The following is a 12,752-nucleotide window of genomic DNA, read 5'->3' on the forward strand; positions in this document are numbered from 1 at the left end:
ACGATCATCACTGCCATTGGTTTACATGTAGTTAAGTAACTGTTTACTTTTTAAGAATACATAATCCCTGCTGAAATCTCGCTGACTTGTGCTCACAGGATCACTTTATGACAACAAGAGAAGGCACAGCATGATGAGTAAGAAATCGAAATACAAAGAGGTGGACTCAGATGAAGATGAGGATAAGGATGAAGACAAAGACTCTGAGGAAGACTCTGAGGATCAGAGTAAGCATTAGATCCTAAATACTCACATTGTTTGAACCACAGACTCTACATTAGAGCTGGTGATATAATTTGGAGCATAGACATATGCAATTTACTTGATTGATGCCACACCACAACACATTTAACACATTCAATTTACTGATATCACATCTAAGAGCCCTTGTCTTTCCTCCACTCTACTAATCATGCTGAGAACGCTGCAAGGAGCAGCATTTATCAACACAAGCTGTCGATCAGAAAGTTGTTTCAACTTTTTTGCTCCATATACTTAAACAAAACTAACCTGGCATGCCAGATAGACTGTTTCATATATGGAATACATACACTATGGAAAAAACTATTTGGCCACACCTGTTAATTATTGAATTCATGTGTTTCAATCAGACCCCTTGCCACAGGTGTTTAAAATCAAGCACCTAGCCAAGCAGTCTCCATCTGCAAACATGTGATTCAAAATGGGTCATTCTAAAGAGCTCAGTGACTTCCAGTATTGTACTGTGATGGATTCCCCCTTTGCAATGAGATGATCTGTGAATGTCCGTGCTGGATATTCCAGTCAACTGTAAGCAATATTATGAAAACGTGGAAGTGTTTAGGGACAACAGCTACTCATTCATGAAGCAGGAGACCATGTAAAATCACAGAGTGGGATAATGGACTGCCAAGGTGCATGGTGCGTGAAAGTCGCCAATGCTTTGCTAAATCCGTCGCTGAAAGGTTCTGAACTTCCACTGGCATTAATGTCAGTACAAGAACTGTGTGGTGGAAGCTTTGTGGAATGGGTATCCATGGCAGGGCAACTGCATGCTAGTGTAACATCACAAAGTTAATGCCAAGTGTCAGATGAAGTGGTGTAAAGCACACCGACAATGGACTGTGGAGCATTGGAAATGTGTTCTCTGGCATGACAAATCATGCTTCTTTGGCAGTCAGATGGGCAAGTCTGGGTTTGGTGGATTCCATGAGAACGTTACCTGACTGATGGCATTGAGCCAACTGTGAAGTTTGATGGAGAAAGGATAATGGTATGGGGCTATTTTTCAGGGTTTGGGCCCCTTATCAGGGTTTGGGCCAATGAAGGCAGTCTTAATGCTTCAGCATACCAAGGCATTTTGGACAACGTTATGCTTCCAGCTGTGTGGCAACAGTTTGGGGAAGGCCCTTTTATATTCAAACTTGAATGTGCCCCAGTGGACAAAACAAGGGCTGTAAAGATGTGGTTTAATGAGTTTGGTGTGGAAGAGCCTGACTGGCCCACACAGAGCCCTGACCTGACCGATTGAGCACCTTTTGGATGAACTGGAACAGAGATTATGAGCAAGGCTTTCTGGTTCAACATCAGTGCCTGGCCTAATAAATGCTCTACAGAGAGAATGGGTGCAAATTCCCACAGAAGCTTGTAAATCTTGTGAAAAGCCTTTAAAGAAGAGTGGAGGCTGTTATAGCTGCACAAGGGAGGCAACTCCATATTATAGTACATATATTTGAATACACTGTCATGCACAGTCCCGGTAAGTAAACTCTGTAAGTAATGTGAGCTCGACAGGTAGGTGCTACCACTGTTCATTACTGGTGGGGCCATTCGGTAAATTAAACTCACAAAGTTGGTCTGGAGAAGAGTGAACACATCTTGTCCGCTAATATAAGCTTTCAGTACATTTCTTTCTCTTATTTTTGCTAAAGAATTGTTGTCCTGTTTTGACAAAACTGCTGCCATTGTTTCATCTGAGCTTATCGCTTCAACAATGGCAGCCATGAATTACTAGCTTGCAGTACAGCTGAACCATGTCTGAAATTAGTGAAACCAATGCCAAGGTTGGTAGGGACAAGAACAAAAACCTCTTTCCTGCCAAGAAAAGCTTTCAGTTTGGTTCTTCAGTCTTCTTTTGATAAGAACTGCTGTCCAGTTCTGATAAAAATACTGCTGTAGCTTTATCCAAGCTGGTTGCTTCACTGGTAGCCATTGTTTACCTGCTTGCAGTACAACTTAAATAGCCAGAAGCTACTGCCCTTGAATAAACCTAAATGGCCCTTACTTCTTAGCTCAGGTACTAATGCTTCACATTGGAGCTTTGCAAGATGAATCTACCTGATGACAGACATGGAATCTGATCATTCCATTGGCTTATCAAGGTCAAAACATAACTCCCAAGTAAAAATAATCATTTGTACAAAAAAATTGTGATTATGAATGTCACACCAAAATTCAGGTTATACAGAAAGTTGACATGTATTTTAGCTCTATAGTTTGGCCAATATTCCATTAGTTAACATGAAGGAGAAGTTGTTACAACCTATAAGGCTTCCCTCCAAAACAACTGTTGCACAGTCCATATTAAAGTCCCTTTTTTGCAACACACTTTTGACTGAATATAATTTATCCTTGCAGCAGCCATTAACATATAAAAAAATTTACCTGTTTACCTGCAAAATTTTATCAAAATCTGATTATTGTTCTCTGTTACTGTCACAGCTCCAAGGAAGAGGCACAAGAAAGATCATGACAAGACATGGAAGTTCGAACAGAAGAGAGGTTCAGGAGATCGTCGTCATAACCGTCGAGGGTCAAGCGGTCGACACAGAGGCTGGAACTCTGATGACTCAGATGACGGCTCTCCTCCTCCAAGCCTGAATGATGGTGAGACTTTCCTGAATCCCTGTTCACATAGGGAAAAGGAGAAGAAAATTCATTGCAAATAGTATAGAGTCCTTTTATTCTTCAGTTACAGTAAAAGGTTGAATGTGACCTAAGCTAGCAGCATTGGTCTAATGTTGTTGTTTGTTTGTTCAGTTGCCAAAAGAATGCAGAAACAGAAACAAAAAAACAGGAAGGTGTACGAATGCAAGATGACACACGAAGGTATTGTTATACTACTTTCAGGTCTTGAAATAATTTGACATGCATTTATTAACAACTCAGCTAATGTTTGACTTTAACTTTCACAGAAATAATAGAGTCCTCCACCTTTAAGAGATTTACCTCAAGTTTGGACAACATTCTTGAGAGCCTTGAAGATGTGGATCTGACTGCAGCAGGTAAACAGTTGGTATTGCACAGAGATTTATTGATGGTGCTGGGTTAAGGCAATATAAACATTTGAACTCTTATGCCTGAAACAGATGACGATGATGATGAGATACCTCAGGAGCTCTTGCTTGGAAAGAACCAGTTAGGCGAGTTAGGCAGTGATTCTGCCAAGCTCAAAGCTATGGGTGCTTTTAACAAGGTAAGAGGAGCATGTAATTGTTAGAGCTTAATACAATAATATGAAGCTGATCCTCCGCCATCATTATACAACCGACTGTCATTCTTTAATCCACAGTTCCCCTCTGATAAACTGGTGAAAATCTTGACTATACTGGAGAAAAACATTCAGGACAGTGTCAAACTTTCCACATTAATGAATCATGTAAGTGGCCAGACTGATATTAGGCTGTGCCTAAGAGAGTGGTGATGTTTATGTGGGTTTTGTTATAATTTAGGTTTTTTTTTTTTTTTTTTTACACTTGCAGGGTAATGATTCAGTGGATGAGGAGCGTCTGTGGCGTGACCTTATCATGGAGCGGGTGACCAAATCTGCTGATGCCTGTCTGACTGCGCTCAACATTATGACATCTCCACACATGCCCAAGGCTGTGTATATAGAGGATGTGATAGAGAGAGTGCTGCAGTTCACCAAGTTCCATCTACAAAACACTTTGTACCCGCAGTATGACCCAGCCTACAGAGTGGATCCCCATGGAGGTCAGCATCTTTTTTCTGGTCTTCTTGACCTCCAGAATTTATTTTCATTTGTGTAAAGTTAGCCTGTTAGCGATCCCGTAAGGACATCCTTTAGTCCAGCGGCAGGGTCCCTTGCACTGGCAGCACCTTTGACCTTTGTTTTAGAGCGCTTTCACTAATGCTTAATGTTGCTAGCTTAAAAAATTTGACTTCTGCTTTCTTTAGTATTATCTGTTAGGTGTTTTTTAAAGCTCCCTGTTTTTTATGTTTTCCTTTATTCAAGGAAATTTCAACAAGAAAACATGAAAATCATGTAAAAGAATCATCATTTAAAAAGACAAGTCTGTTAGTTATTCCTTAACCATTGCTTTTGGAAAAAGTTGGAACATAAGTCCTCCTGTCAATTTTTTTATTTTGATTAGACAGTGAGAGAGAAGTGACATTGAAAAGCACTGTTTGAGAAGTTTTTCAACCAAGAGCACTGTCAGTGTTGGGACAAAATGCTGCTGACACTTAAGGCGTTTTTGCAGGGGACTGAAAATGCCAGATACAACATCTATATGTTGAAAATGAGTGCTGTTGGTCTGCCAGTTCAAAAATGTTGCCTATAGACATATTTGACCTTAAAGGCCTGTGGGTAACTTTTGTATAAGATGATTCTGTGCCCTCTGTGGGCAGAGTGATTATTTCTTTGCTGATCTTGTTTGGTGCATATGCAAGTTGTGTTTTCTAATGAAAACACTTATCCTGCTTAATTTTAGCAGTCAAAAGTGTCACTCAGGATGCTTTTCGATTGAAATAACTAGAGTTGGTTTGCACATTTTGTTTGCTGAGGAGGAAAATCTGACTACTGAACTCTGGTTGAGAACACCAGCTCGCCTCAATCTGGTCTACAAGAAACACTGAGGTTTCTTTGGATTAAATCAGCTACTGTAGCCAGAGGAATATGTGTTAAAACTCACAGACTTGAAGGAGCTGAAGGTCTTATCCTGTCATGGCTTTTAACTTTCCAGAGGGACAGATGTTTCTGTTTTTAAGGAATCAGTCCTCGAATGAACACTTGATAAATTAATGTATTGTTGGAGAAATAACGCAATCCATGATCAATTAAAAAACAAACACTCACAAGCAATGAATCATTCTATACTATAACCAACACAATATTAGATTAAACACGGGCTTAACATTTTTGAAAAAAGGACTTCTAGTGCTGATTTGACTCATATTGCAGATGAATTAATTTTTGTATTGAAGGGAGTGGTAATGATATGATAATACCATTCTCATATTCAATAAGAAAAGTGTACAAAAATAAGAAAGTAGGATTTTTTTGTAGACTATTTTTAAAAAATGAATGACTGCATGATATGTAATGTATGACATCTCTGCTGCAAAAAAGATGTAAACTGGTATTTTGGCACAAATTTCAGGGTGAAGAAATATTGCACATTCTGCAATTTGAAAATTGCAGCATGCAATATTGTGATTAAATCTAATTTGTGATTAATTGCCCAGCCCTAGTGCAAACTATGAAATGCAGTAACGTTATGTTGACTAAGATCATTTTAATATGAAGAACACACTTTATTTATTTATTTAATTATTCAATGTTTAGTTCCAGAGTTGATTCCAGTATAGGTGTATTAATAAACCACAAGTAATTAACCAATCAGAGAGCATTTTCCCCACACATCACAGGTTTTAGTCCACTTGTAAATGCCCCCCTGTGAACACGGACAAAACATGATGTCAAATGCAACAGTGTAACAAACTAGTCCTTGATTTGGACTAGATCAGTGTTCGTCAACTGGCGGCCTGGGGGCCAAATCAGGCCCCCAAAGCTCCCAATCCAGCCCCCCAGAAATGAATAAATTCAGAAAATGTGAGGAGGAAAACGATGTTGTGGATTTTCTTGGGAATCTTTTGTCTTTAAATCTCTACAGCTATCAAATCAACCCCAAAAGTATCAAGATTGCAACTGTTTTATCAGGAATTACTTAATGTTTGATCCATTTTTACAGAAATTTACCTGTCAGCTATTATAAGTAAATATGCTGCATGAATCCTGTTCTGTGCCAACTATTCACTTGAGGCTCTTTGAGAGTTATTTTCCTGCCTAAGAATCAAAACAATAGATCTGTTTTCTCCATTTTTTTTTTTCACCAATCAGGGTGCAGTGTATTCACTTTAAACCTAGTGACAGAATGGCAGTCCTAGAAATATAGGGACTGATCTCACTGTTAAAGCATAAAAATTACTTTATTTTGATAGAAAATACAAATAGTAATATGATAATATGTCATTGAACCAAAATAATACTTTATTTTAGTTGACATAAAAGTCTGGTCCCCTATGTGCTTGTCAAGTTAAAATCTGAGCCTTACAAATGGAGTTGGTCCCTGGTCTAGATCAACCCAACTAGTGGTGGGGAAATGCCCTTAATGTATGAAAATCGCAAAAACAGGCTGTTTTTGCAACATGCTTTTAATCTACTCATTTGACACCTACCCTGCAGCAGGAAATACATGTATTAGAAATTACATCATTAAAGAAAATATATATTGTTGGTGGTCTTGTTTGCTTTAGTAGATCTTGAAGAAGCATCAATATTAATGCAGTCTGTTTCATGAACACCTTGAAAGCCCCCACATGAGTTTTACATTCTAAAAAACATTCCTGCTTATCGACTTAATTAAGCCTTTTTCTTTAAATAAAGTTTGCCATTATTATTTTTTTTGTTATTATGAAACCCCCTTGCTCAATATAGAAATACTTTGTTTACTTTGCATTGAGAAAAAAATGTGTGTAGGAAAATCTAGATTACCTGCAAGTTCAATGGTTTACTTATCTCTTATGTATCTGTTTTCCCTTTTATACTTTTTTTCCTCAGGTGGCATGCATACTTCAAAGTCCAAGAGAGCAAAAACTTCCACCCACAAGCAGAAGGTGGTGATTATACTCTATGATAAAGTCTGTGATATTGTCAGCAACATCGCCGAGCTCCTGGAGATCCAGCTGCTAACAGACACCACTATTCTCCAGGTGAGACTTGGCTCACATCATTCTAGTGCTCTAAGTGTCTAACTTTTGACTGCTATTGTTTCTCAAACACATGTCTGCCCTTGTGTTCTTATTCTAGGTGTCCACTCTGGGTATTACTCCTTTTTTTGTGGAGAATGTCAGTGAACTGCAGCTATGTGCCATCACACTAGTGACAGCTGTAAGTCAACTTAAGCATACAGTTTCATTTTAGCTGGTGAATTTACCTGCTGCTTTGTTTCATGCATGCTCCTACTTTGCATGTTACTCTTTCACAGGTGTTCTCACGATATGAGAAACACAGACAGCTCATTCTTGAAGAGATCTTTACCTCCCTGGCTAGACTGCCTACAAGTAAACGCAACCTTAGGAACTTCAGGTAAATCAATCCCAAGTGAATATCTGTAAAACTATGAAAGTATATACATTTTTTTTAGATTTTAACCATATGTATCACATTTCCTCAGACTGAACAGTATTGATTCAGATGGAGAGTCCCTGTATATCCAGATGGTGACAGCACTGGTTCTCCAGCTCATCCAGTGTGTAGTACATTTCCCCTCAGAAAAAGAGGAGGAACATAACAAAAAGGTAACAAGCAAGTTTGTCTTGCATCCAAATCCCGTTAGTCCACGATGATTTGATTGATAAATTGTTTTATTTACTGGGTTTTGTTTCCCAAAGGTGGATAAAGATGCTCTGATCACAAACTCTTATGAAACTGCCATGCGGACAGCCCAGAACTTCCTTTCAGTGTTTCTTAAGAAGTAAGTTGATATTTTAAGGCTCACTCAGCAACACAGTATGTGTGCATGAACGCACTCACTCCTCTTTTACGTGAAATATAATCTATAGCTTTGTCAGCTATTATCTGTAGACTGTGTCCTGTGTAGACATATTTGGTTTGATGACAAAAAGAATCAAAATGCTTTGGAAATATTTAGATTAAATAGGTTAAGCCGACAGCACCTTTAGTTAAAAGGCCACTTCTGCCTCACTTAAATAGTTTGTGTTCAGTGCTCAATGACAGGTTAAACATAAATAACTTGTGGGGTTTGGAGCTCCCTGCAAACAAATGAAGTTTGAAGGACTATTTGGGAAAAACTTAACTTTGTTTTAATGTTTTTTTGTTGGAAAGCAACCATTGTAGGAGAACTAGGGACTGAGCAGGGGTGTTGTTTGCCTTTTGCAACACAAAGGCAGTAAAATCATTGGTTGTTTGGCTTATATTTTAAAATATTATGTCTTTTAATGTCTTAACATTGGTCAATGTCGTATTTGATGATTCAGATGAGGACAAAATGATGGCCCCCCTATTGAAAATTTCATGCTAACATTATTTTACTTCGCACACTGAAACACAATTAGTGAGAAATATCAAGAAATTCAAAGAGAGCCACATAGTACGGAATAAGCCTGACAGAGGTAAAAAGTGAAAGATTTCATGACTCTGGGAAGAAAACTAGTAAGAGATGTGTCTAAAGACCCCAAAACAATTGCCAAGACACTAGTGAATTATTTAGCCAAGTCAGGAATTGTAGTCTCAAAGAACACAATCTCTATAGCCCTGCAAACAATTGGACTGAAAGGCTGCAGACCACAGGGAACTCCACTTCTGCAGAGGAGACACCTTCATGCCAGACTGAAGTCTGCTAAGGACAACATGAAGAAAGATTCTGCATACTGGAAGCATTTCCTTTGGTCAGATGCAACCAAACTAGAGCTCTTGGCTGTAGAGACCTTTGGAGAAGGGAGAGACGTGTAACCGAGAGAACGCTGTCCCCACAGTGAAACACGACAGTGGGAGTATTATGCTGTGATGATGCTTCAGTGCGTCTGGAACTGGGAGTCTCATAAAGGTGGAAGGAATCATGAAGCAAGAAGAAGATATGAGGAAAACATGTGAAACCCAAAACATATGTGGCTCAAAACATATGTGGCTCCTGGTGAACAACTACCTCCAGAAGACCAAAGTGAATGTTATTGACTGGCCTGCACAAAGCCATGCCTTGAATCCCATTAAAAAAATCTGTCAGGTGAACTGAAGACTAAGGTCCATGCCAGAAGACCATCATACCTGGAGGATCTTGAGAGATTGGCCAAAAAGAATGGGCTGGGATATCAGGTGATGTCATGTTGAAAACTAAAGTACACAACTGCAGGCTGTTACCAAGCAAAAAAATAAAAATAAAAATAAAAAAATGGATTGGCACAACTGACTATTAGCATCAGGGGGCCTGTGGGGACTTTTGAAGTGATTTTGTTTCTGTGTGCAAAGTAAAATGATGCAAGTGTCCAAAATAAAACTACGATGTTTGGAAATCTTTGTTAAAAATTCCTTGCTCTGTTTAACAGTGCTTTGGAAATACTTTTAAAAAATTACATTTTCGTAGGGTGACTAATAATTTTGTCTTCATCTGTGAGGAGTATGTGTAAAGCATTGTAGTTGGAGCTGTCTTTGGTTAAAGTGAATACTCTGTTGAAATAGGCCGTAACTGGGTTGATCCTGGTTAATTATTATGTTTTGTTATAAAATGTATCATGACAGAGGTTGCCTTCCTTGTTTTCCAGGTGTGGCAGTAAACAGGGAGAGGAGGACTACAGGCCCCTGTTTGAGAACTTTGTTCATGATCTACTGTCTTCTGTCAACAAGCCCGAGTGGCCTGCTGCTGAACTGCTGCTCAGTCTATTGGGCCGGCTGTTGGTGAGTAGCATCATTCCCAAAAAAGGGGTAATTACTCAACATGCCCAATGGCAAAAGCGGCTGAAACTCCATTTCCTGTGCTCCAGGTGCACCAGTTCAGTAACAAACAGACAGAGATGGCGCTCAGAGTGGCTTCACTGGACTACCTTGGCACGGTCGCTTCCAGTCTTCGTAAAGATGCTGTCACAAGCAAGATGGACCAAAAGGATATTGACCGCATCCTGAGAGAGGTAGACTATATGTTTATGAAATCATTAATAACAATTAACCATGAACTGCTTTTGAAATGCTCCTGGGTGTTGATCTTCCTACAGAATCCAGGTGATGATGAGATCCAACAACTCCAGAAGGCATTGCTGGACTTTCTAGAAGAAAACACTGAGACAGATTCTGCTTTAGTGGTGAGGAGTTCATTTAAATACACTAAGCCTTAACAAATGTCATATTAATGATTCACAAAGGACTTTACATGTTAGCATGCAGTAATAATCTCCCATGTACTCATTCTACCAGAAGCTTTTAAATGGTGAGCCATAGCAATTGTGTAATGTCGTGCTAATCTGGACTACTTGGTGTCAAAGTGGTGTTTCCTTCTATGGAACGCCTTCAGATTTTTGCCTTATTCCTTACATATATGTCTTGCGTCTTATAGTTCGCCAGGAAGTTTTATATTGCTCAGTGGTACCGGGACACAACAACTGAGGCAGAGAAAGCGATTAAGTCTCAAAATGACGACGAGGATATGAGAGGACGACATTGCTCCCACGAAGTTGACTCAACAGCTGAGATTATGCAGAGGGCCGACGCACGAAAGAAATTTCTCCGCAAGATCATCAAGACACCTCCATCACGTTTCAGCTCTCAAAGGCATGCACTATATCTTTGAGAATGACTGATTCATTTCACTGTTGGGCTGTTGACCAATCCTGTTTTTTCTTATTTCTTCCAGATCAAACTCTGACACGGTGGACTATGAGGACTCCTGTCTGATCGTCAGATACCTGGCCTCTATGAGGCCGTTTGCACAGAGCTTTGATATTTATTTATCACAGGTAAAAACATTAATATGAAGTGAATGTGAGTGACATAATTTGTTGTATTGGCTGTCACTATTTATTTCTCTAACTGTCTTGCTTGAATAGATTCTGAGAGTGCTGGGTGAGAGCGCCATTGCAGTCAGAACTAAGGCTATGAAGTGTCTGTCTGAAGTTGTAGCTGTTGATCCAAGTATTTTGGCACGGGTATGTCAAACAGTATTGACTGCAACATCTCTAAGACTATGTGATTAATAGCTGCAGCATTCAATGTTTTATTCTACATAAAATATACCTTCTTAAACATAAATTCTAATGAGAGATTATTGTTCTGTGCTTGATTATTCTCCCCCATGTTTTTCAGTTGGACATGCAACGTGGGGTTCATTGTCGCCTAATGGACAACTCCACCAGTGTGAGAGAGGCTGCTGTGGAGCTCCTTGGACGCTTTGTGCTCAGCCGACCGGAGCTCATTGAGCAGTACTATGACATGCTCATAGAAAGGATACTGGTAATTTCTTAAACCTCTCTCCTCAACTTCTCAGTCTCTTTGTTCCCATATTCAAGTCTAAATAGTTTTGTCCGAACCCAGTGTCATGTTGTGTGTTTATACCAATAAAATGGCATACTCTCTCCCAGACAAAGGAGGAAACTCTGGCTTAAGGGTTCATTTAAAGTTCTAAAGGTCAGTTGAGGTAAAATCATGTTCCCCACACTGCCACCTAAAGATCAAATTAAGAATTGCAACCATGTGGAATTAGAAGTTCACAATCGCCATGACTATAAAAATTTAGATAATTAAGAAAATCTAGTTTGAAGCATTTAATTTACCTAGAGATCTCAATCAGTAAACAGTGTTATTATAGGGAAAATAAGCTGTTAAAGGGTTTAATTAGCCCATCTGATTATTTCATGAGATGGTTTAAAGATATAAAAAATGTAGCTTGCTCATTTCTTTCTCTCCCTAGTTGCAATCCCCAGCTACACACAACATTTTTTTCAATTTTGGCTGGCATTCAGTTTATATTTTGTCATCTTTTTGTCCATTTTCTTTAAAACAGGACACAGGTATTAGTGTGAGAAAGAGGGTCATTAAGATCTTGAGGGACATATGCCTGGAGCAGCCAGATTTCCACAAGATCACAGAGATGTGTGTCAGGATGATCCGTAGGGTCAACGATGAAGAGGGCATCAAGGTTGGTAACACGTTTTTTTTTTTTTTCATTAATTTGTACTTGAAGTTTTTACACGCAGTCATATTAACACAAAAGCATATTTTCCCTCACAGAAACTGGTGAATGAGACCTTCCAAAAACTTTGGTTCACCCCTACACCGAGTCACGACAAAGAAGCAATGACCCGCAAGATACTGAACATCACAGATGTGGTACGTTCAAAATCAAGGCATTACCTATGAAAAAAAACTTTTTTGAAATAGATTTTTTTTCTCTTACTCTCACTAATGTAGTGTTTTGATTTTACCCCAGGTGTCAGCATGTAGAGATTCAGGCTATGACTGGTTTGAACAGCTTCTTCAGAATGTGAGCTTCTTCTCAGTTCTTAACTTCAGCTGCTGTGTTTTCATAATGTTTCTGTGCAGATGTTTCACTAGTGTCTAACGTCATCTCTGCATGCATGTACATATCCTTTTCAGCTGTTGAAATCAGAGGAGCAAGCTTCATACAAACCTACAAAGAAGGCCTGTGTTCAGCTGGTGGACAACATAGTGGAACACATTCTGAAATATGAGGAGTCTCTTGCAGGTAGAACAGGAAATCTAGCATGTTTGCCCATAACATTATTTTTGCCACTATTGAATGTTTTTTTAACTGTTTCCTGTGCTTGTGCTTTCCAGACTGTGAGGATAAAGGAGTGAACTCAGGTCGTCTGGTAGCGTGCATCACCACGCTCTATCTATTCAGCAAGATCAGAGCACAGTTAATGGTCAAACATGCCATGACTATGCAGCCCTACTTGACCACCAAGTGCAATGTAAGTCTATTATCATCCTGATCCTTATAAAT

At 39.2% G+C, this 12,752-nt stretch overlaps 1 protein-coding gene across 1 annotated transcript in view; it reads left to right on the plus strand.

Moving 5' to 3' along the window:
* The window catches only part of LOC121525081 (nipped-B-like protein), a 36,562-nt gene that overhangs the window by 15,487 nt on the left and 8,323 nt on the right, over window positions 1-12,752 (plus strand). The window contains exons 11-34 of the mRNA XM_041810853.1: window positions 99-227; window positions 2,701-2,865; window positions 3,019-3,087; window positions 3,174-3,263; window positions 3,348-3,454; window positions 3,551-3,637; window positions 3,741-3,972; window positions 6,842-6,993; window positions 7,091-7,171; window positions 7,269-7,369; window positions 7,458-7,581; window positions 7,675-7,757; window positions 9,562-9,694; window positions 9,781-9,924; window positions 10,009-10,095; window positions 10,347-10,561; window positions 10,644-10,746; window positions 10,837-10,935; window positions 11,093-11,239; window positions 11,790-11,924; window positions 12,017-12,115; window positions 12,216-12,269; window positions 12,383-12,491; window positions 12,584-12,720. Of these exons, the coding sequence (XP_041666787.1) occupies window positions 99-227; window positions 2,701-2,865; window positions 3,019-3,087; window positions 3,174-3,263; window positions 3,348-3,454; window positions 3,551-3,637; window positions 3,741-3,972; window positions 6,842-6,993; window positions 7,091-7,171; window positions 7,269-7,369; window positions 7,458-7,581; window positions 7,675-7,757; window positions 9,562-9,694; window positions 9,781-9,924; window positions 10,009-10,095; window positions 10,347-10,561; window positions 10,644-10,746; window positions 10,837-10,935; window positions 11,093-11,239; window positions 11,790-11,924; window positions 12,017-12,115; window positions 12,216-12,269; window positions 12,383-12,491; window positions 12,584-12,720 (2,882 nt within the window). The remainder of the gene's footprint in view (window positions 1-98; window positions 228-2,700; window positions 2,866-3,018; window positions 3,088-3,173; window positions 3,264-3,347; window positions 3,455-3,550; window positions 3,638-3,740; window positions 3,973-6,841; window positions 6,994-7,090; window positions 7,172-7,268; window positions 7,370-7,457; window positions 7,582-7,674; window positions 7,758-9,561; window positions 9,695-9,780; window positions 9,925-10,008; window positions 10,096-10,346; window positions 10,562-10,643; window positions 10,747-10,836; window positions 10,936-11,092; window positions 11,240-11,789; window positions 11,925-12,016; window positions 12,116-12,215; window positions 12,270-12,382; window positions 12,492-12,583; window positions 12,721-12,752) is intronic.

This window comes from Cheilinus undulatus, linkage group 17, assembly GCF_018320785.1.
Source record: "Cheilinus undulatus linkage group 17, ASM1832078v1, whole genome shotgun sequence".
Taxonomy (NCBI): domain Eukaryota; kingdom Metazoa; phylum Chordata; class Actinopteri; order Labriformes; family Labridae; genus Cheilinus; species Cheilinus undulatus.